Source organism: Labrus mixtus, chromosome 23, assembly GCF_963584025.1.
Source record: "Labrus mixtus chromosome 23, fLabMix1.1, whole genome shotgun sequence".
NCBI lineage: Eukaryota > Metazoa > Chordata > Actinopteri > Labriformes > Labridae > Labrus > Labrus mixtus.
The window spans coordinates 5,333,272-5,357,385 of NC_083634.1; the positions used below are offsets into that span (position 1 = coordinate 5,333,272).

A 24,114-nucleotide genomic window follows, 5' to 3' on the forward strand; every position below is an offset into this window, starting at 1 on the left:
CTCCCTGTATGACCCAGAATCGTTGTCTCGAGAAATAAAATCAGATGGATACACACAGAATGTGGCCCACAGTGCTTTCCATAGTGCCTCCGCTCTGTATTTGTTTTGCTTGTATTTGTTTTGCCTTTGTGTTTCTGCACTGAGCCACAGCTGCTGCCTGGCAACGGCCAATCAGAGCGCAGAAAGAGGGCCCATGCAAAAATACGAGCTTACATTGCTGGATATAAACCGAACCTCAGACACACCTGATTCATTTGATTGGCAAATCAGAGCTTTGGGGGCAAACCACGGTGAGAAAAAGCAGCATTAGGGATGGAAATACGACCACTGTGGGTTTTTATTGACCTCCATCACTCCACCAGGAGGAGAGACCATCATCCTTCATGTGTCAACTTTTATGACCCAGTTACAAGACAGAGTTTTTACTCCCTCCAAATACAGCTAAGAGAATGACGGAAAATGTAACAACAGCCCGTCTCCAGGAATTATGAAAGGGATCAAAAGATACTGGAAGAGTAAAACACAATACACAAAATCTGCACCAGCAAGTGTGAGCACAATCAGAGCTAATCTAAAGGCATGTCGGCTCTGTTTGTTTTGTTTTTAGGAGGAGCATTATTAAACCTGGACGCTTAATGAATAAACCGTGCTCTCAAATTAAAACGCCATGCCCGTGAGTAAAGATTGGAAACTGTATTACAAGCTCGACACACCAGCCATTCATTGCCATCCATCTGTGATCACTTGTTATTCAAAATGTTGGAGGGATTGTCTTCATTGTTCCATGAGACGGAACCTAAATTATGCATGTTCTGCTTTGTGTTTGTGCATGAAGATCACAACCTGCTCCTTCAGCTGAACATAAAAAGAGCAGGAAGTAAATGACAAATGCTTTTTGTTTTAGCGTGGCTATTTAAAATTTAAAATTTTGTGCATTTAAACTCATGGTAAATGAACTTGAGCTTACATTTCTTTAGTGTCTTCTGACTGCTCAAAGCGCTTTTACACCGCAGGTCACACCTTCACATTCACACACTGATGGTAGAGGCTGCTATGTAAAGTGACCATCAGAAGTAACTAATCCATGCAGACGAGGTTAATCCTCCCCTGATGCAAGAGTAACGGATGTTCACATTTGGAGGGCTCTTACATTAAAGCCCGACCGATTAATCGTCCGGTCGATAACACGTGCCGATTTTAGCATATAGAGTGACTATCGGTAACAGCTAATTTTAGCGCTGATATGCGCCCAGATTACGAGATTTATTCACCAGTTAACAGCATTTAATTTGAGTTTCATTGCATTACACTAGCAGTTCTTTGTCACCAGCAGAGGGCGCTATAAAGATTACAACAAGCATCATCACTCTCCAGAGTGTCAACCTCAGCACAGTATCAGTAGCGGATTATTTTCTCTTCCTAATATTGATATCGGCCCCAAAAATCCAATATCAGTCAGGCCCAATTTACAAGTCTAATTATTGTTGAAAAATCTGGTTACGTTAAAATTAAAAAAATAAATAAATAAAGTTAAAGTATAATCTGCACGTTAAGCTGGAACATGAAGGTGTAATGTGTCTCTGAAGTTACAACAGGTGAGAAGAGGGAAGAAACTGGAGGAAGAAGTAGAGAGGACATGTTGGAGCCCCGGGACGAAAGGGAAGGAAGAGAGGATTATGTGTCGTTTTGGTCGTCATGGTGAGTGTACTTACCTTGAGGTCGCGGTGGACCACGCCCATCTGGTGGCAGTGGAGCACGGCCTCTAGGATCTGCTGAATGCAATGACTGCATGCAAACACCAGGGGGCCATGGGTTAGTGACAAGCTACCACTCACTGTCTGTGGCTGAGAGCTCGCTTTGACACTCGGGGAGCCGCTGGCCGTGTCAGCAACGAGGCTGAGCAGCAACGATCACGCCGTTCTGCTCGGCAGCCATAATGAGGCACAATTTAGACCAATTATTCCAAATTTAAAATCCCACTTACACACACCCAGGAACAAAAAAGAAAATAGCTGTGATTTTATCTATGACTCACGCAACACGGCCAAATCTCTGCCCGAGTCTCAAAACAGAAGTGGTGTTAGCTCCTGGCCAACTGGAGGCTGCACCCTGAGAGACTGAGGAGGGGGACACAGGACTTTCCATCTGTCACTGCTGATCAATAATAAGCCGGCACTGTTTAAGAGTTAGTACTGCCAAATCAACAAATTAGAAATGATCAAGCCTGAGATTTAGGAACTGTTTTTACCTCACAGTGACTCGACTGTTTTTGATGCGACAAGGAAACCAAGAATTATTTTGTTTAAGTGACTTTCTTTCAGTTTTGGATTTCAGAGCAGTCAAAAAAGTTTATCCAGAGGTGTGGTTGTTACCTGTCCATAAAGATGGACCGTGTTGGGACATTTACACAGCATAAGCTCTTGTCGGGTCAGTATGTTCTCCAAATGCTTAAGTCTGTATTATACTGTATGTGCCAAGACAGGGTTGGATCTTTAAGTCTGGACTATGACTGGCACTTTAAATCTCATGTAGCTTTGAGAGCCAATCAGAACGCATGATTAGCATCTTTAGCAGGAAGTAGTTGTAGCAACAGATGGGCTCAAAAACTCAGCCGAGTTGCAACCTAGTATTTCAATCTGAAAACTTCTTTTTAGTCTAAACTCGGGGCGCCGGTGGCTTAGTGGTGCGTGCTCTGCAAGGACGGAGACAGCCTGGGTCTGAGTCCGACCTGTGGCTCTTTCCTGCATGTCGTTGCCCAACTCTGTTGTTTGACTCTATCCACTGTCCTGTCTCTAAATAGAGTTAAACATTTATTTAACATTCATTCGTTTCTGATTCAGATTTTTTTTAAACTTCTGTCCCTGCCTTCTGACTGGACAAACAATGGATGTTTTGAATAATTTCTAAGTCTCTACCTGGCGCCCCTGAAACTGTATTTCAAATACATTGTGATGAAAAGAAACAATTTAAAAAAAGACGCCAGTGCTCAGAAAAAAAACACCAGGTTGACGCGGGGTCTCTCTGACGTGTAAATGCTTCACAGGCACAGAAGGTTTTAGTAGAAGCAGGCTGCGCTGAGAGTCCTCAGCTAGTGTTTAATTCATCCTTATCATTTATTGACATCATAATTTTGTTTATAGAACCACGACAGAGGAGCTGCTTTCAGTTGCACACTACTTCAAGCTTACATTTCTGATTTGAAATGACGTTTTTGTGGACAACTTTCGTGTCATATTTTGGAGAACAAATCGTCTTACATGGACACAGATGATCTCTTAATAAGAACAAACATTCCTCCTCCTCCTCTTGGTCTCTCAGGCGTCGTCCTCTCAGTGTCAGAGCATGGTTTCACACAGATGCTACATGCACTTTGTGCCCTGGCTTACAGGAGGGGCAGGCCATGATGAGATCTACCAGCCCCCCCCTCCTCGATACTACATGACCCATCGCCTCCACTCCGGCCAGCGCACCCACAATGCCCTGCAGCAGGCGGAGTTAAAAACACTGAGTGAGGGCGAGTGGTGGAGGAGCGGGCGCTCGGTGAAGGGTTAATTTGTTGACTGATCAGGCAGTGAGGAGCGAGGCGAGGTGCCGTGAGCGGGCGGGCGGGCAGGTTTTGTTTTTTTTGTGTTCTTTTTGTTGTTGTTATTGTGGTCACTTACTAACCTTTAGGTCCCTGTGCACTATGCCATTCATGTGGCAATGATTTACACTTTCTAGAATCTGCTGTATGCAGTGACTGTGGAGGAGAGAGACACCGGGCCAGAAGCAGAAAGGAGAGGAAGAGGGAGAACAGGTAAATGTCAGGAAACACAGACTGAACACACCAAACACATGAAATAACATCAACAACAACAACAACAACAACAACAACAACAGTGGATCCACAGAGGAGAATATTTAAAGGAACAGGTCAAACGTCTGGCAAAAACAAACAATCACTTTCTTTCTCAAGAGTGAGGAATACATAAAGGCATCTATCTCATGTTGTCGGAGGAGTTTACAGAAAAAGGTCTGAACATTTCTAGAGAATTTCAGGAGGACTGACCCTGAAATCCTCCTGATCCGGTTGTTCACACATGCACCTCATAGAGGGAGACTATCCCTGACAGACGGGAGGCGGGGAGAGACATTACGTCAAAAGAACAACGTGGAATAAATACGAGGAGGCTGGAGGAGAAACTCCGGCTGAAGTCTGAGTGAAAAAACACGACTGTTTGTGTTCACACATGCAGCTCAGCCTGAAAAACTTCAGCGGGTTTTCAGGAGTTTTGTGCGAGTGTGAAAGCTCTATAAGCTTGGTGCAAATAGAAAGTGTGATTTTAGTTATTTGAACTCAACATGTTGAAGTGATTCGATTGAAATAACTGGACTGAAAGGATTCTGAACTACACAACTTAAAAGTCTGAATCCATGTTTTGTCAGGTAATTCTGCAAAAAGAGACATTTTTATTCTGCTTCTTCTCAGTTTGGATTTTACGACCAGATGGGACCGCAGACCCAGAGAGGCGTTTATAAAACAGCCTCCTGCTAAGTCTCGCTGCAGTGATGATCAGAGACACGTGACTCCACACCTGGCTGGGATGTTCATCTTTGACGTTTGTGTCACTACAGCCTGTGATCATCAGCTTGACTTTACGTTTGACTCTGTTTCTAAATGATGGACGGAGCGAGGCCAGCCGTTTGCTCCTGCAGCCAGTCTTTATGCTAAGCTAACCATGTCACTCTTGTAAAGAAAGCAGATTGTTGAACTGTCCCTTTGAGCTACAGGAAGAGGAAACCAGAGAGGGCACAGGTGCATCTTTTTATTTATACAAACATTTCAAAATTTAACTTCAAACGATTTTTTTTTAAAGGAATAAAAATCCACTCAAAAACAGAATCCACATCTTCAGCATGTAACAAAGAAACCTCTGAATCTGGATGATTAATTTCAGAATCAGAATTTTTTGGAGCCGTTTCATCAAACTACATTCAAGCTGCAAAAAATAAAGCATTACAGTTTCAACAGTTAGAAAAAAATCTGAAATTAATCTTTGACTTACAGGTTTTATAATCAACTCCTTTCAATTGTCTTTCGTTTTTTTAAACATTTTTTTCGGGCCATTTTGCCCTTATTGGCAACAACTGCTGAAGACAGGTGGGAAATGTTGGGAGGAGGGAGTGGGGGGGATGACATGCAGCAAAGGGCAGCGTTCAGGTTTGAACCCACGGCCGCAGCGATGAGGACTACAGCCTCTGTACACGGGGGGCGCGACATAACCACTAGGCTACCGGCACCCCCAGATGGAGTTCTTTTTGAGTGAATTTTTATAAAACACATCAGAGGGTAGAGAGTCGAGAAAAGAACTTTAATAATGACAGAAATAAAGAAACTCTTAAGGAGATCTGTTGCGCACTAAAGGCAGATTATGTGTTAGGTTTATAGGTTCAAATTGACATCACGCTGATCGAGAGGTTTTTCTATGACTTGCATGGATTTACCTGATTTATTTGAATATGCCTTTAGTGCCACAGTTTCACATTTCCACAGTGAACTCACAAACATAAACACATCAGGGCGTTACTGACCTGGCATCGGCTTCACTGTAGTACTCTCTGGCAACGATATCCTCAAACAGCTCGCCACCGGTCACTCTGGAGGAGAATCAGAAACGACATCACAGGAAGAAACGGGATGCGAGAGAGAGAGAAAACACCCGAACGTCTGTTAGAGCAGAGAACTGTTCAGTCACAGATTTCTGCACCCAGAGGGGGGGAAAGAAAAGGCTCATAATGTTGCTCAAAGTGTCATCAGCTGAGGCAAAGGAGAGATGTTGAAATGACTACAATGATTTATTACTGCAGAAATGTTTCCCACACTGTGCGGTCAGTGTTTATTCAGCTGGAAGAAGTTTCACGTCTTTCCATGAGCTGATTGCAAAAGAGCCAGAGTGCTTTTCCAAGCCAGCATGACATGAAAATCTCTCCAAAGTGGAGAGAACACAGAGCACTTTACATCCTGCTGTGATTCAGGCTTTGGAGCGGAGAGAACCTCATGGTCATGAACAGCCGATAAGAATCCATGAGGGAAGCAGCTGGGAGAAGGAGGAGGAACAAATGGATCACACAGTCTTATTAAGTCTTATTATAGGTGTAACAACGTTTGACTCTTTAATGTCTTAACAAAAGGAAGGGGGGGGATTCAGTTAGTTTCAAACCAGGGTCCCTTCTTTGATAACATATTTTTAATAGGAACAAAACGTTTGAGTGTTGCACAAAGATTGCTTCAGCCTGCAGCCTTGAAACACGCTGTGATGGCTGAAACATAATCCTGCTTGGACGCAGATTCACCTGAAAGCAAATCAACTAAAAGCCGTTTTCACACATGCACTCCTGAAAATATCCAGAGGGGAGAGGGGAGGGGGGGCGGGGTCTCCTGAGGTAAGACGAGAGGTAAAAAGAAAACATAGAGCAAGCAAAGCAACAGAGTCCACTATATGACGCTATAATGAGAATATTTGCCTTTATATCAACGCTACGTGTAGTTAGACTGAATCACGATATCATCTAAACAGTGGAGAAGAAACATGCAAGGAGATCGTATCGGTGGTGTGCAGACACTCTGTACACAGTGCAGAAGTCACAGGTTATAAACATCTCTCCCCTCTCCCATCGGCTCGAGCTGAACTCTCCTGAGAATATCCTGCTGCATGGGTGTAAACGGAGCACTGAGGGAATGCTACTTTCAAAATCATGCTAGTTTTTGAAAATGACCAACCCTGCCTTTAACTAATGAATGTGAGCACAAACTGTTTCAGTTCCAAACAGGTTTTTCTCTTCATAAAGTGGTTTTTCAAGTTGAGACACGTTCACTGTGTCAGAGCCACAGAACACAAGAAGCTGCGTCTTCACAGGACAAACTTTCCCCGGCTAAAGTTACTGAACCCTCTGGTGTGAAATCAACGAACAAGTCTTTGAGATGTGGAAAAGTGGGTCAAACTGCTTTAAAACCTGGAAAAAGAGATGAAGGATATTCTGAATTAAAACAGTTTCCATGACCATGTGGGGCGGGGGGGAATCACCATTTCAGTCTCTCGAAGTTTCCACATTTGACTTTTCAGCTTTGAATGAATCTGGTGTTGTGACAGATTCAGTTGTAAAAAGCTGCGAGGAGTCCCGGTGTTTTTGTTGGCCTTCATTCAGCGGCGAGGAAGTGACCCAAATATGAAGTGTGAGGAGGATTTCCTCTGACGCAGCATCTGTTACAACGCTTCAATCAAAAAGTTGTAATCAAGCTGTAAACTTGAGGAAACATTCTTTTAAAGCTGCCTCCTCTTTGCTCAGAGAATCTGCAGTAAAAAAAAAATTCAGGATTTCTACTCAGGAGAAGAAACAACGACTGTGGGGACATACAGCAGGCGGGCCGGCTCTGTGGTCCGGATTGTCTGGTGACAGCGGCAGAGAAGAGACTAATGAACAAACTGCTGACCATCCTAAAAAGTAACGTACATGCAGTCTGACTTTCTGACACTTTGAGCTGGTTTTATGTTTTTAGTGTTTGATCAAATCTGATGTAGTCGTATTTAATGTCATGTTTCTGCATTATGAGGACATGATGAGTGTGTGATGATGAGTGAGCGCACGCCGCTGCTGGAGCTAAAGAAGAGGTGAACATGGCACATCTAATCTCCCATGATGCCTCAGTGATGTGACCGGCAGCTGTCAGGTTCATACCTCTCCCCTGCATGACGTGAATGTGTGTCGCGGTGTGTGTGTGTGTGTGTGTGTGAGTGTGTGTGAGCGGTGCACGAGTAGGATTAGTGCAGGATAAGTAAATATGACACTCACAAGTCAAAGACCAGATAGTGGAATCCTTCCTCTGATATGCTGTCGTGGAGCCGCACTGTGGAGGAGAAAAGAGAGAAATCAGAGTCGTTTGAATTATGTAAAGTGTTTCTCTGCTGCAGCAGGTAACTGTGAAAAAAAAACAACAACTTTAATTTGATGCAAATTGAGCACAGAGCGCGTGACCTGTTGTTTCACTCTCTGTGTGATTAAAAAGTTTGAGAAATCAGCCGTCATGTTCAGCTGACTCGTTCACATTTTGGAAGGATTATTGTCTGTAGCAAAGAAAATCACCAGTATTCATTCACAGTTTAACCCTTTAAGAGTGGAGTACTGCTGAACTGTTTTCTTTTACTTTTTTACCTTTTGTTCTTGCAGCATTAAAAACAGAGAGACAATTGAAATGACTCTTGTCAGAGAGGAGACAAAAGAACGAGCGCACAGAAACACACTCTGAACAAACAACAGTGTCCGGTCCATTTGCAGTAAATATGTGATTAATTTCATTTCTGTGCGGTGGACTCTGGTGCTTTGATAACTATCACAATACAGCGGATTGTTTTATAGATTACAAAACATTTAGGGTATTATATGGATACTACAAGTAAGGTGCTATATTAGAAGTTTTTGGGGGATCTCATTATAGCCACAGACCCAACACGGTACGGTAAAGGTCCCATCACTGAAAGAGGGGGAAGTGTTTGATGGCTTCATCTGTATACTTTATGAATCCTGCGAGGGGAAATGACATTTTACAGTCTGTTGTTGAACATGCTACACACCATGAGAGACAAACAGTACCTGAGGACGACCTTTAAACCGTATTCCTCTTATGTAAACTCATTAACATGCCTCTGCCATTGAATCAGTTGGCAGATATTTCACACCTCACACCTGCTGCTCTGTTTTTAGCGCTCAGGTGTTCTGAACGAGCCACAGAGCAGGGCTGTCTCTTCCACTTTGTTGAACAAGAAGAGGGTGAAGGCAGCTCCGAGAGCGGTGACGACGACTCTGCCAACGTCGAGGTTTCACTGACCCAATTAACTACCCCCGTCTCATGGACATGAAATGACACGGTGTGAAGAGATAAAGGGTTGGCGTAACTGAGACTAACACGCTGCTGCTGACAAGGTCTGCTGCACCTATACTGTGCCATTAGCTCTGAGGTTAATGAGCGTTCCTGGCAGCAGGACTGACTGTTCCAATGTGTAGAGCGAGTTTATTACATTCTGACCACAGTGAAAGATAGCACGTGTCAAGTTTCTCATGGAAATGTGTCCGAAGATTCAAAGTGAAATTCAAGGAGAAAAGGTAACCTACATGCAAAAAAAGGTTTCTGTGTTACCAAGCACCATCGCATTTTTGATGAATAGGTGCATCGTTTAACGCAGTACAGAAAGGGAACAGCATTGCAGGCTGTACCCCCTTTCTAAAAAAGAAGCAAAAAAACTACTGGTGGTAATTGGTAGACATCAGCATGCTTCCTTTTAGCTTGAGTCCAGACTGCTCCAAGACCAGTTCCATGATGTTACCGAAGTTGGCTACACCACTTTTGAACAAGCAGATAGTTTTGGTAAAGTTCAACCTGCCCTGCTGCAGTCTGATACATAATTGTGTGCTGTGAATCTATATCTAGAACCTAGATTTTGGTCCAACCAAAAATTGGTTAACCCTAAACACAGAGCGTGTTCTATTTAAACCCTAGATACACATAAACCCTTTTCACACATACGGAAATCTCCTGAAAAACTCCGGAGATTTCCAGGAGGAGCTCTATGTGCGAACACAACAGCCAAATTTTTTACTCCGATATTACCCGGAGTTTATCCGGCCAGACCCCTAGTATTTTTTCTGCAGATAATCCGGAGGAGCTGATGTCTGAACGCGGCCGAATATACTCCGGAGATATTCAATTTGAGCCAATAGGAAGAGAATGACGTTTATATAGTGACTAGCTAAAGTGTCTGCACGCGACCACTACGATCTCCGTGCACGTAATTAAACGGCTGCATTATGTTTTCTGTTTGTCAGTATGTTGTTCTCCACTCTTTTGTGGATGTTGTCATTCCATTGGATTACACATGGCATTGATATAAAGGGAAATATTCTCATTATAACGTTGTGTAGCGGACTCTGTTGCTTCGGCCGCTACTTCCGCGTTGTTTATTTACGTCACGTCTTACGTCAGAAAATCCCCCGCGGCCCCTCCCCTCTGACAGGGAAAGTCCCCCGCTGTGAGGAGCATATGTGAACGGCCAGGTCGGGAGAATCTCCGGAGCGGTCCTCCTGTTATTATCTAGATATTATCCGGAGTGCATATGTGAACACGGCTTAAGTCAGGGCTGTAAATCAAATACATTTCCATTTCGAGTCAGCATGATGCGGCTCCAATTTCACAGACACGAGGTCTCAAAGAAAGTCGTGTGATCAATCGTGACTTCAGAAGAAATACGAGACGATCAATGTTATCATTTGGCCGTCCTACTGTGTGTTTTGTTTTGCAGCGAAAATTGGAAAATGAGACGAACAATACGGATAAAATCTTGACTGAGAAGACGGATTATGAGCTGTTTGTCAGAGTAAGCAACATCCGGTTGGTGACGCTTCCAAGTCTGCTTGCTCTCATTGGCTGCAGCTGGTATTTTGTCAGAGGCAGTCCGACCTGATCTGGGATGATCCGTTTCTCGTATCGTAGTGACATCACACATTTGAGGATTCTTTGGACAAAAAAATCTGAAACGACAAGCCTCGAACAGCCACTCACCTCTGATCGTTTTGGGGGCAAATCAGGCCTAAAATCGTCTAGTGTGCGGCCAGCTTTAATAAACTTCTACTGAGGATGTGAGTGACTATAAATACAGGGGAGTGGGGTTCTTGAAAGAGCTGCTTCCTACTTCAATGCTCAAGAGAAGTTAAATACAAACAGCTGAGATCCGGGCAGAATAGATCAAAAGATTCAACAAAAGGGAAAAGATCCTCCAGTGGGTATTCTCCAACATCTCGTTTCCTGATTGACATCTGTAAGATCTACAGTATCACCATGACAACCAGGGGGGAATAAGGGGTTTTCCCAGAGCTGGATTCAGTGTGAATGGAATAATGATGGGTCCAGCGCGACCTGCTCAACGCCAATCACCATCTGGAGGGAGACGGATAGTGTCTCTAAAGGACGAGCAGGTGAGAAATGTGAATCTGTGGTGACGCACTCAATCCTGGAATCTTTGATTTTTTCAATCTGTGTATGATATAACAAATACTCAGAGGGCTTATGTTAGGAGGATGACATGTTTTACCTTCCAGGAAAAGAAGTAGAGTTCAATTTTTGATGCTTTGGAATTCATTCTCTTAATTCGTTTTCACGTCTGCACTCAAACATTTCAAGATAATTTCAGGAGAACTTTAATCCACCATGAGCCAAACACTTGCTAAACTGAGAACGTGATCGTCACACCATAATGGGAGCCAATGGAAAAAAACATATTTAACCAGCTATGAAAAGCTGCTGCTGACAGGACTGCACCACAGTAAAGCTTGGTCTGGTTTCTTTCTTCTCTGTGAAACATCCCTCTCTAAACTAAGCCTCTGTGATACGTTTGTCTTCTACTGACTCCAGGACAATAGACCGTCAAACCAAATAACCCCCCAGTCCTCTATTAGTCTGTCGTTTGCAGCCCCTCACCTTTTTTTTTTTCACACAACAGAAAAGAAAAAAGGGACCAGGCAACAAATAAACACCAATTTTCACTGTGTGGGAAAGTCGTTTCTGAAGTGGTAATTACAGTTTGTTGGCCTTGTGACTCCTGAAGCGAGGAGGGAAGAGACAGGGAGATGTATGTGTGTGTGTGTGTGTGTGTGTGTGTGTTGGGGAGGAGGTAAGGGTGCAGATGTGATCTATTTATAGGCGCTGCGATTGCACAATCCAGAGAACAGGATGAATTAGCTGGACTAACCACAACAATAGAGCTTCAGTTCATACAACTGTGAATGTGAGTTGTGATGGTTAATGTGAAGAAAATCATCCTAAATATCATCATCATGCTTTATTATAAAACAGGTTATAAAGCGCTGCATGGCCCTGCCCCACATTATATCAAATTAGTAAATAGTGGTCTCCTTGTCCCTCACAAGGTGAGGACGCAGGTGAAGCAGCCTTTAGCTTCTACGCTCCAAAAAGGTGGAATGCCCTTCAAAGTTTCATCAGAGATGCCCCATCACTTAAAACATTTCCTTTTTACTGCTGTATTTAATTAGCAGCCCAGTCTGTAGGGACTTAGGTTCAAGTCCCGGTGCAGAGCAAAAGAAGGAAGTTGGTTGGTTGCTGGAGAGGTACCAGGTCACTTCCCGAGTACCAGCAAGGCACCAAACCCCCAACAGCTCAGGCACGCTCCCTGTGTAGCAGCCCCCAATCTGACATCTCATTAATGCATGACCACAAGTCCTGTTTGTGCATGTGTGTGTAATTTGGGTCGATGTGTGTGATGAGCATGTCTCTCCAAAACTTTCGTCCGTCAATATTTGTTTAGGGACAGGTTTTGATTTCCTGGGTTTTTTCGCATCCAGCCCTGATTGTGTGTGCATGTGTCTGTAGTGTCCTACCTCAAACATACTGCCAGCCGCTGTTCAGGATCATTATGCTTCACAGAAATTGATGGTATTTTTTTTTTAATGTGTTGTTCAAGTAGAGCAGCGTATCAAACTGACATCCTGACATACACCTGGGAGCGATCGGGAGAATTCTGCATCTCCAGTATAACTCTCTGTGATCTTGTCTTGTCGTCATGTTGACGGACCCTGATTCTTTTTCAAGGATTGAAAGAACCACAAAATCATCTTCACAGCTTGATCACATCAAAAAATGCATCAGAAAAAATGGACTCAGTGTGCAAAGGTCTTATCTGACGGTGTTCCTTCTCCTCTAGATCCTTGTTTGGTTTGTACTTATATATTTACATATTTTCAAGTTTTGAAGCCGTTGTAAGCCGATTTTTATGTCTTAAAATGTTGTTTTTATAACACACAGTCATTGTGTAAAGAATAAATGTGTTGAAGGAACTGAACTGTGGCTGTCCTGCAGATATCGCCCGCTGTCAAAAGTGCTTAGACAGAGAGTGTGGATACAGTGCACAGAATAAATCTTTCATGAATCTATACATCTGGTGAAGGTACTTCAGGCTACCCTTTGTATGTTCAGATACACTTAGATATACATTAAACATAACCCTTCCTGTGACACGCTGACAGTGAGATCCAATATGTAGAATGGGAGCTGTGCTTACCGATATTGGCATGTTTGAGCAGGCGGCAGATCCGGGCCTCTCGCTCCAGCTTCTGGTGATCTGTGGAAAGAGAGAGAGAAACACACACATGTCACATCTGTCTGCTGAGACCTCCTGAAATGTTTCAGACTCCGACAAGAGATTCCACATTTATCACACGTCTCCCATCGCTGTGTCCCTCCTGCCGGGGAACAAATGAGCAGTAAAACTAACAGTCGTAAGTCATTACTGCGAGCTGCAGGAAAGGGAAGCACATCTCCAGTTTGTCTTACAGAACGGGGTCGAACCCTCTCATTTGTAAAGCTTTTGTGCTCTCTTATTATATAAAGTCGTTTTTACTTCTGCAGAAGAAGAATACCGTCTGATCGAGCGGCAGGTCATCTTACAGGTTAATAGGATTCTGAACAAAAAGTACAAAGTGACAAAGAGGAACGGCGAGTGGAGGCTCATCATTTAGGACAAAAGACAATCAAAGATTAGCATTTAGAGCGGGGGGAAATACCAACATTTACATGATAAGGTAGAAGAGTTTTTTAAAATTGGGATAGAAATTAAAAAACACCTTTTCTACAGGTCCATCACTATGCAGATGACACTATGCTGTAACTTCCTACTGCCATCGTGCAGCTCACTGTTACAGTAAGAGCCTCAGCCGTCCTCCATTGCTGCAAAGGTTGCACTTGTCCATCTTAAACGTATATGTTGGACATTTACGTTGGAGAGAGGTTAGAACGCAGAAAGGTTTACAGACCGATGCAGAGCTGGCTAAACACTGAAGCTTCACTGTCCAAGACACGGCTACCTGCGTGAGCATAAACTCTAGAGAGGAGGGGGCGGGGGGAGACAGCTCTCTTTAATGTTTAGAATTTTAGAAAGCAGTGAACCAGACAGTACTTTGAAATCAGGGGGCTCCTGATATAAACTAAGAAAATTCAAACGTTAACCTTGTTTTGGTACAGACCAATCATAAACTGTCATATTTGATCCACCAATAAGCAGTGAGTGTGATCTCCACCAGCACCAATGGCACAGACTTGGTAATCCCGTCATGCCTCCAACCAGAGGCGCTCTCGTCCTCTCCAATCGCGTGTCTTTTTACGAGCCTCTAATCCTAATCAGACCAATGGGATGTGCTTTTACAGGAGCTGTAATCCCAGCAGTCACCGGGTCAGCGCTCACTTCTCCACATCATCCCGTCCATCCGCTGCACAGCACGCTGCTAATCTGTGACATAACAGGATTAGGAGCCTAAGTGCTGCTCACTCGCCATCTCCAGCCTGGCTGCAGCCTCACACAGCTGATCTTTTCCTCGCCTTAAATTTAATTTCACTTTCTTTTAGGGGGGCAGCTCTCAAACTTTAGTCAACATGTAAGCTTTAAGGCTAAACCAAGATGTCCTCCACTGCTCAGAACTCTTCAACACAGGCTCACAAAGCTCAGACAAGGCTTGATTTTCTCCTCCAGTGCTTGAGGTTTTATCAATCACGAATCACAAGTCCTCGGTTTGATTCACACTGGAGCTGGCCCATTTAGAAAACCCAGAAAAGCTTGTCAGTGGGCCGATGGAAACGAGGACAGCTGCTATTTTCAATGCAGATGACGGATCAAATGAGCTGCACAGCTTCACATCTGGTTCTACATCTGAAGCCTTAAGGCTGGAAACACCTCTCAAATACAGGTCACTTTAAAAGATAGTCACATCAGGATGTTCTGACAAAACCTAATTTAGAAACTAGAGGGAGAGTAAAGAGACATTAGTCCACCCCCTCCCCCTATTTTCACCTGCTGTTCTCACACTAACAGGTGAGTAATGGTGTTTGGTGCCAAGGGACAAAGAGGAAGTGAGTGTGAGACATTAAAAAAAGTAAAAACTGATGGATAGAGCACTCCATACCGCCCACACACATTCCCACCTTGAAGCTTTTTATTCCCCTTGGCATCAGCTCTGCTCTCATTTCCTGCCTCTCACCTATAAATACTCTCTCCAGTGTTTGTTTACCTGTGTGCCCACCTTTGTTCCTCAAAGCACGGTGAAAATAACTGCTAATTTTTGTACAAAAATGTACTCAGGGTTAGTCATCCCGTCACCACCAGTTGCCTACTTAGGTCGGCTGCACACGAGACGATTTTCAAATCGACCACATGCAGACTTTAAGGATGGCTTCAACCTATAATCAACATTATCATCCTCTGAACACACGCTAGATGAGTCAGCCAGACGGCGAGCCAACACATAGGCTGTTTGTAGTAACGATTCCATAGACACGAGACCTCAGAAAGTCAAGTGATCAAACAGGGAATGCCTTGGACTCAATCAATAGCAGTAAAATAATCGTATCAACACACTTTTGAGGATTATTTGGACAAATAATCGGTTTCAACGAGCCTCGTACGGGGCACCAAATCGTGTCGGGGATTTTGCCCTATCGTTAAGTGTGTTGCCCGCTTCAGGCATCCGTTTGTCACGTAAATGATTTATAACTCACAAAGATATAGATGGTCAACGATTTCAGGCATGAAGATCTAAAGCTTGACGAGTTCAGCAAGAATGGAACTGTGAGTTTAGTATTGAGTGAGTCTTTTTTAAGGATTCATTTTCGGCTTTTTGTGCCTTTTTTGAAGAGGTAGGGCAGTGGATAGCCTCTGAAATCAGAGAGAGAGAGAGAGAGAGAGAGAGAGTGGGGAATGACATGCTGGTAAAGGAGCCACATGTCGGATTTGAACCCGGGTCATCTGCTTCAAAGACTACAGCCTCTGTACATAAGGCCAGCGCCCCAAGTATTAAGTAAGTCTTGAAGTTCCAGGGGAATCTTGACTGATGTTTCATGCACTCATGCAAATTGCTCCTGCTGCTTCAGTGGTGGTGTATGAATGGGATTAGTTACTTCTGATGGATGATACTACATAGCGATCATCACTACCATCAGTGTGTGAAAGGGTGTGAATGGGTGGGTGTGACATGTGGTGTAAAAGCGCTTTGAGTAGTTGGAAGACTAGAATAAGCTCAAGTCCATTTACCATTTACTCTTTTCTATCTCTAACAAGGTTAGCATCTGTAAAATGTATGAAACAAAAACACCCCTTAGCGCGAACACATCTTCAAACTGATTTTAAAAGACTGGATGACTCGTGGTAAAAGTTAAACCTAGTGTCTTTTTCACACTTCAACCAATTTATAGCGTAATACAATTTGATGCTGCTAAAGTTAGCTCATTTGGAGGTGATTTCAGGATGCTTCACACTGAACTAAATGTCTCTGCTTGAGATGTTGCAATAAATTAGTCATATTGCTGCTTTTAGTTGCCACAAACTTCGGACAAATTTAGCTGCAATGGTTTTTCTCAAGGTCAAAAGGACGCGAAACAGAAAAAAACTCCACCCACTAAAAGGACTCCTCAATTTAGTGTCTGCACACTACTTCATGCAGACATGTTACCCATGAATGAAGAAAAATCTCACTTTTCATCTCCTCAATCATTCTCAGTTCAAGGAATCAACCTGATGTTTTGAGACCTGAGCAGAGAGGAATAGAAGGGACATTTATATAGGATAATTACCATGTTGCAAAATAATCACGCTTCCTGGATGGAGAACCCAAAGACAACATGAACTTTACCTTTTCAAACAGTCCCCTGTGGTCTAAACGAAACATCTGTGCTGTGCTTTGGTCAGAATATAACATGAATCAAGCACCAGAGGAGCTTTGTGACCCTGTATAAACCAGCTCTCTCAGAATGCTCCGTTTTGGTGTGTGTGTCTCTTTAAATGCAATGAGCCCCCCCTGAGTTTTCCCAGTAGACATCACTCCTCTGTAGAGAGAATAAAAATGGCGGACCTGCACAAAAGTTTTGTTCTAGGCTGGTGGTGGAGTCCATGGGTGGAGATACCAGGGGAGGGGAGGGTATTTATTTTTTTACCAAAATCCCACTGTGACATCACAAGGAGAGCAAATTTTAAATGGAGCATTTTTCTCTGTGTTGTAAGACTTATGCAGACCACAAACAAAGGACTGGATGGGTTTATTTCATATTTTGTGGGTCTGTAGTTACCCAAATATATGTTCAATAACACTGTAGAAGTGGATTTTTCAGAATATTTCCCCTTTAAGTAACTTAACTTGGTAGAGTCAGACAGATAAAACAGACGCAAAAATCTTCCCAGCATTGTTTCCTTTTAGACTGGCAGGATGCCTAAACACACATCCTTAGAAAAACCTTAACACACACCTCACACGAGGGATGTAAACAAGCTTTTCAGAGACAATGTGCCCGTCCTCATTGTGCAGCCCCACAGAGAGGTAAGCGTGTCAGTCTCGGCAGTGTATTCTGATGCTTTGGCTGACAATCCTCATTAGAAGTCATAATAACCACAACGGCTTTTATCACCGCTGGAGCTGCAGACGAACAGGAGACTCTTGGGTGTGGGTGTAATTGCGGGCGCTGCAATATAACAGCTCCGTCAGAATGCAATTAGAAGGAGCTATCCGGGATTTCAGCGTGCGTATGGTTTCATGTGTGTGAGTGTGTGAGTGTGTAAAAGGATGATGAGTGGGAGAGAGGGAGTCAAGCTGAGGTCAACAAGGAGAGAACACAGATGCTTCAACTTTATGTTCATCAGCGCAGAGTGGCTGTGAGTGAATCCTGCCATTAGCCTGACGTACACCAAGTCACTGTAATGATGATCCTCACTGTCAGGTCAGAGTCCATGGTTAAGATTAATAAAGACTTAATGTACCTTTACCTGACTGATAGCGGTAAAAAATCGGACCTGCAGGGCACTAATTTGTTTTTTTTGCGGGGGTCTAAACAACTAACAAAAAGTGCTAAAAGTTTTGAAGATTTCTTCAGCTATCGTCTGACAGCAGCAGGTTGTCATGGCAGTAAAGTAATCCCAGTAATCAAGTTATGTTGTCCAATAGGAGTGCTTGTTTTGGCCACTGAAATGCTTAAACCTACCAGATCTACGGTGTGCCGAAAGGGACAAAATGGCATGCGATTAAAACGTATAATATGTAGAATTCCTTCACTATGTAAAACCCATGTTATATATTTATTTTTTTGTTGACTTCTTACATTTCCTCAAATATTTCAAACAGTTATCAAAGCCACAGAATCCTTCATTTTAGAGTTGTAATGTGTCTTGTCGTGGTGGTCGCCATGAGACACAAGGCATGTTTATCGTTGCCGTGGAAACACCGGATGTTACGTCAAAGATCGCTGCACAAGGAAGCGTGAGCTGCTCCTGAAAGATGCCGTACTGTTGCTGTATGTGCTGCTGTGATAAAAAAAAACGTCGTGTAAATTATACTCTGATACATTAGCTCGTCTGTAAACATATTCTCTTCCTCAGGTCGGTTCCCCCGGTCGTCTTGACTACGGTCAACGCGGAGTTCGTGTTCAACAGGGTGGAACTAGCAGAGAGAATCACTCCCATGATTCCCCGCCAGCCTCGACGTCATCTTGTATTATTGTTTTGATTGAGAGCCCCCTGGTGGTTGAGTTTAAAAACTGCGTTTCATACAGTTAAAAAAATGACTGCATTCTTTTTGGACCTTAATTGCATCCTGACTGACCCGTTAATGGTGACCCCCCTAATAAATATATATAACTGAGGTGATATTATACAAAGTGGACTTCAAGTTTATTTAACGAGGAAAGTTTTTAGTTTTGAATGAATACCAAATTTATATCATCATTTCAAATTCAGTCAAGTTAATTTGACAGCCCAAGCACTGTCTTTTACAAGTTAAATCAACTGTTTGTTTTTTACAGTGTCTACCCCTGATTCCCTGTAATGATCGCTAATAAAATGCAGCAGATATCATGCTTAATTAATAAATACTTACTTAATAAACTTCAAACTTCAAGCATATACTTCTGCACCTAACATGAAGAAGAGGTTTAATTTAGATGTGCAATAATATCTCTGCTTGTCCTGCTTTGACATCAGCTCTTCTCCTCCCCCACCAACTCAGTCTGGGCTTCCCCGGGTCAAATCCCTCTGTGCAGCAATGAAAACACTCACACACACACACACAGTACACACACTTCCTCACACATACAGTACACACTTCCTCACACACACAGTACACACTTCCTCACACATACAGAAGGAGATATGGCTCAGTGGTAGCCCGGTCTCTCTGGCCCACTTAAAGCCACAGGGGATATTCCCTCAGCACTGGACTGACTGCATTAGCTCAGCGACCGCACAGAGAGGTCCAAACCCACTCAGTGAACTGTGACGACACACTCACACAGCTGATGTCGCCATCGTGGTCACACGGACTAATAAGGGCAGCAATTAAACATGTGAAATATTTGACTATGTCTCTACAAGAACAAATCAAAGATATTCCCCGTCTACACACAAACACCTTAAACTGAGTTTCTGAACATCGTCACCCTGGAAGGAGTTTTACGAAAGGTGAGTTTCAGTCATCTACCCAACAGGCTTTACCCTGTTTCTGGTTTGAAAATATAAACTTGTTATTTTTGCCGGCCCTACACTACATTATTCTCCATTGTCTGCACAGATTCTGACAATCCAGTCCTGGATTTCAGCGCAGTCAGGCAGAGAGGCGTCCAGTCAGAGGTAATGAAGCTCTACCAGTAGAAACATCTCGTCAGTCCTGTGTGAAACTACATTCTGTCCAAGCAGCTTTCACTGCACAGCACCCCAGGCACAATTTCCACCCAGTTCATCCAAGCTGTGAGAGTGTGAGAGTGTGAGAGTGTGTGTGTGTGTGTGTGTGTGCGTGTGTGCAGACAGGTGGCACCGCCGGGGGAAACTGCTGTCAGTGTGCTGGCTGCTATCACCGACAGCCAGCAGACATTCAGCGGGCAGTGAGACATCCGTCAGAGTTCAAGTCTGACAGTCCAGCTTCCTGACGAGTCACTCTTAACGTTCATCTCTCAGTACACATGAACCGGAGCGGATGAACTGACACTCGAGAGGTTAAGTTACGACCGAGGGAACGATTGAAGGCAGAGAATAACACGTGTGGTTCCTATGGGAAATGAGTATCTAATATCTTAAATTTGTAGTTTTGGATGTAACTTTGGGACATTTTCTTCAACCTGCAGCTTCCAAACAGGTTGTGAGGGCTGCAACGTAATCCAGGGCAGATTCCTCCAAACAAAATGTGTCCTTTGTTTTAGTCACTGACTTTTAACCCTGATTAAAAATGTTGCAGACATTACAGCCCATCTCCGACTCCGAGCTGCAGGCCGAAACAATCTGCACGAGCAATTTAAAATAAAATGGGAACCAGTATTTCAAATACAAGCTTAACCCATTAAGTCTATGATAAATGACAACGTCAGCGGTTTGTGTGGCGCACCTACAGCAGGTACTCTCTAGCCCTGATATGAAAAACAGGGTTTTAGTATTAGTCAGATTCCCGTAACAACACGTGTGCTGACAGCTCAGACCGCTCATGTGATGAAGTTGATGGAGTGTAAACAGGAAGAGGACAGGCCCAGCTGTTAGAGAGAGAGGGGAGGGGGGAGGGGGAGGAGGAGGGTGAGAGAGAAAGGACCAGCTGGGTTCTTCAGTACAGTCTGGAGGGAGATTTCAACATCGCTCTTCATATTTTCATCCAAACTAAAGTCAAAAAAAGTTTTGCTTTTCTTTTGACAGAGTCTTCCTAAAAGTAATTCCTTGACTTAAAGATAAATGTTTATTTTTCACTATTCATACTTAATTTTTTTGTGAATTAAAGGGGTGTTTCACAAGTTTGGTTGTTGGGAATATGAATGCATAACTTTGGTATGTTCAGTGAAATCTAATAAATATGACTTAAGTTACCAAAAATGTCCTGGTTTGGAAAAGGAGGAAGAGAATGACGTTGTTTCACGGCCCACTGTGACTCTGAGATTGTTACAGACAAATTTAAATGATACCATTTATCTCCATTAAAGTTGACCTATTCTGCTGATCCTCATTTTCAAACTCACATTTAGTGTTATAATGATGGATGTCCAAACTAAATGAGGGCAAAGTTTCAGATCATGATGTTAAACATATGTTGGAGACTCCGCAGAGGGCGCTAAACGACTTGTTCTGCAAATCATGACCTAGTACCCTGAGATGAAACCAAGAATTTCACCAGACGGCTTCAAGCCTCTACGTAAGCTGCTGAAACCTCTTACATAGACTCTCTTCTCCCAGCACTGGAGAGCAGTCCTCCCCTGGCAGCCCTGCAGCATTCGGAAGGCTTCCAGAGAGCTAGCCAATCAGAAGAGAGTGGGCATGTGACGAGGGGGGCCTTAAAGAGACAGCAGCTGAAACGAACTAGAGGCTGAAATGAGTGTTTTTACAGACGTCAGGTTCAGATAAATCAGGAGGTTTATGAGCTGCAGATCATACAAAGCTGCTCTAAAGGATTCACAGACTGACAACATGAAAGGGGAACATGAGGAGAAGATGAATAACCTCTCGTGCAGACCATGACAGACACTTTTCTGAGTCTGAAGGTGTGATTTTTCTTTTCCTTTGGTTACAGCGTTTGGTGCAGATGCCCCCCCCCCCCCCTGCAGCCTTTGTTTGGTGTTTTCTCTCTCTCTCTCTCTCTCTCGTTGTGACTGGAAGAAGCAGTGGGCACACCGAGCTGAAGTGTCAAAGTGTTTTCACAGGTCTGCAACTTTCTGACACCTCAGGCCAGAATACAGATTGTCTCAGTGCACACAGAAGCTGCACACTCACTCACACACACACTTCATGGTTGCTTTCCCGTAAAACAGAAGTGTACCAAAGTTTCCACTCAAAATATTTACCATCCCTCGCTGCCTCTTGCAGTCATTTTAGAATCTATCAGTTTCTACCGTGTGAGAAAATTCTACTCATTTTTTAATTGCTTACTATCTCTTACAAACAGGCAGCTGAGTTTCAATTCAAGACATGTAGCAACAGCACAAGATATTGCATACATTAAATTATTCTTTGAATTTCCCTCAGGATCAATAAAGTATCTATCAGTCATCCATCAGTAAGCGTAAGCAATTCAAGTTACCTCAGCGCTGCACACATGAACCGTCATTATCTAGATTATTTCGAGACATTCAGGCTCTCACACATGAAGCCCAAAGCAGGAAATGATCTGTTGAAGATGCAATCTGGGGATGTAGGATAGTCTAGCGGTTATGTCGATCGCCCCATGTACAGAGGCTTTAGTCCTCGTCTCAGGGGCCGTGGGTTCAAATCAGACCTGGGCCCTTTGTTGCAGAGTCATCCCTCACTCTCTCCTCCCAACATGTCCTCTCTCTCCTTCCTCTTCAGCTCTCCTATCCTATAAAGGCAAACAAAGGTGGCCAAAAAAAAAAAAAAAACAGAATACTCTCGCAGCTTAAAATAACTGGGGGACACTTGCGTTGGCCGTGCAAGAGCGAACTCTTCTCAATGTGAACGATGTCATCGCCCCGCCCACTCCCTCGCCACGAGTGTCCCAGTGTGCAGTTTGTGTTGACAGAAGAAGCTTTAATGTCGTTACTTCAAAATAAAACGTGGTCCATCTATATGTTTGTGAAGATCAAATCTTCATTTTTGCGAGTGTCTTGACTTAAGGTTTTCAAAATGTTGACCTGGTGCAGGTCAGATTTGGTCTGTGAATTGTCTTCTTCATGGCTGTGGCCTTGGTTCTTCTATGATAAACATCATCCTGCAGCAACACTCCCCTGCAGTTTACTGCGAGTTCTCTGCAGAATGAGGAAAAAAATGATTTTCTGTCTTTTGTTAAATGACCTTTTCCTTCGCCCTCGAGTTTTCTCTGTCAAACACTTTTTCAGACGCTCTCGAGGAGGAAGTTACGGCGTCCTTCACACAGAGCCTCTGAAGGAAAGATCAGGAAAGTTCAACACAAGATTCAAGCTGAGAAGTAGAACACTTTCTCATCAGACTGAACCAATTTAAACTTCCTGTTATGTGAAGTGAAGAAGAGGTAACTCAAACCGTTTTACTTGACGAGTCTCTCCTCTGAGGGACTCTGCAGCCTGTCAGCATCAGCTGCACCGCATCACATCGGGACGCCGACAACAGAGCGGCAATACTTCCCCCCCAGAACAGAAGTCCTTCATCGTTCACTCAGCCACGTCTTCACACTGAACTCTCTCTCCATCCACTCTCGTTCGTCTCATGAGAGAGCGAGGCCTGAGCAGGTTGACGACTGTATCGATCCTCTCAGACTGTCATCAGTAATAACACTCTTTAGCTGTTGATGGATGTGACTGGTTAAGACTGGAGCGTTATTACATCCGTCACCTCGGGGACATTAAGAGTTATTTACTCCTCAGTTTGAATGAAGCAGCAAAAATAAATCACATTTCACTCTTCAGGTGTTTCTCAGTACAGAGGTGGCTTTGACTTTTCCCAGATTAAACACTAAATTATCATTGATGAGACAAATTACAACAGAGTGATTGAGGTTGTCTGTGAAGGCCGACGCTTTTGGTGACGGAACCAATGAGAATGCAAAGAGACTGGTTGTGGGTGGAGCTTTGTTGCCTGGGCAGCAAAGTCTGTCTCCCGATTTGTTGGCCGGGACCTTGGTAGCGACGGTGCATTCCTCCCCCATGGCAGAAATCCCGGGGACCATGAACTCATCACCAGCTTCAAACTTTGAATCAATGTCCCGGCCTAAATCGCTGTCATGGATCAACAACTAACGGCTTGTCCTAACAGCACGCGATGCGAGCGACAAAATCAGCCTGATTCTATTGTTTCCTATTGGAGTGTCCTAACTGACCGCAAGCAACACAGCGTGCAGTTTTTTACCCCGGCGCCCCGTTTCTATTTCTGTCTCCATCGCTCACAAAGACATGAAAGACCAACGAGGAAGGAGGAGGCTCTACACGGCACTGACACTCTCTCTCTCCTCACTCAGCAGAGCTCGTTAGCCTGTTGTACAAAATGGACATCTGTGATTAAAATGTTGACCTTTGACTTGTGTCAACACCCGAGAATAGTTTTTTTTTTTGGCTCACCAAGATTTGAAACAGCAGCTCGTCAATACAAA

At 43.7% G+C, this 24,114-nt stretch overlaps 1 protein-coding gene across 30 annotated transcripts in view; it reads right to left on the bottom strand.

Moving 5' to 3' along the window:
* camk2d1 (calcium/calmodulin-dependent protein kinase (CaM kinase) II delta 1) overlaps nt 1–24,114 on the bottom strand; it is an 80,177-nt gene that overhangs the window by 28,985 nt on the left and 27,078 nt on the right. For 16 of the 30 annotated variants that reach the window (XM_061031403.1, XM_061031398.1, XM_061031400.1 and 13 more), the window contains exons 3-6: nt 13,104–13,163; nt 7,831–7,885; nt 5,572–5,637; nt 1,713–1,785 (exon numbers count right to left, since the gene is read on the bottom strand). In XM_061031403.1, coding sequence (XP_060887386.1) covers nt 1,713–1,785; nt 5,572–5,637; nt 7,831–7,885; nt 13,104–13,163 — 254 coding nt within the window. Of the gene's footprint in view, nt 1–1,712; nt 1,786–3,666; nt 3,740–5,571; nt 5,638–7,830; nt 7,886–13,103; nt 13,164–24,114 lie in introns of all 30 variants that reach the window. The other 14 variants (XM_061031401.1, XM_061031390.1, XM_061031391.1 and 11 more) reach the window with 1 other exon arrangement.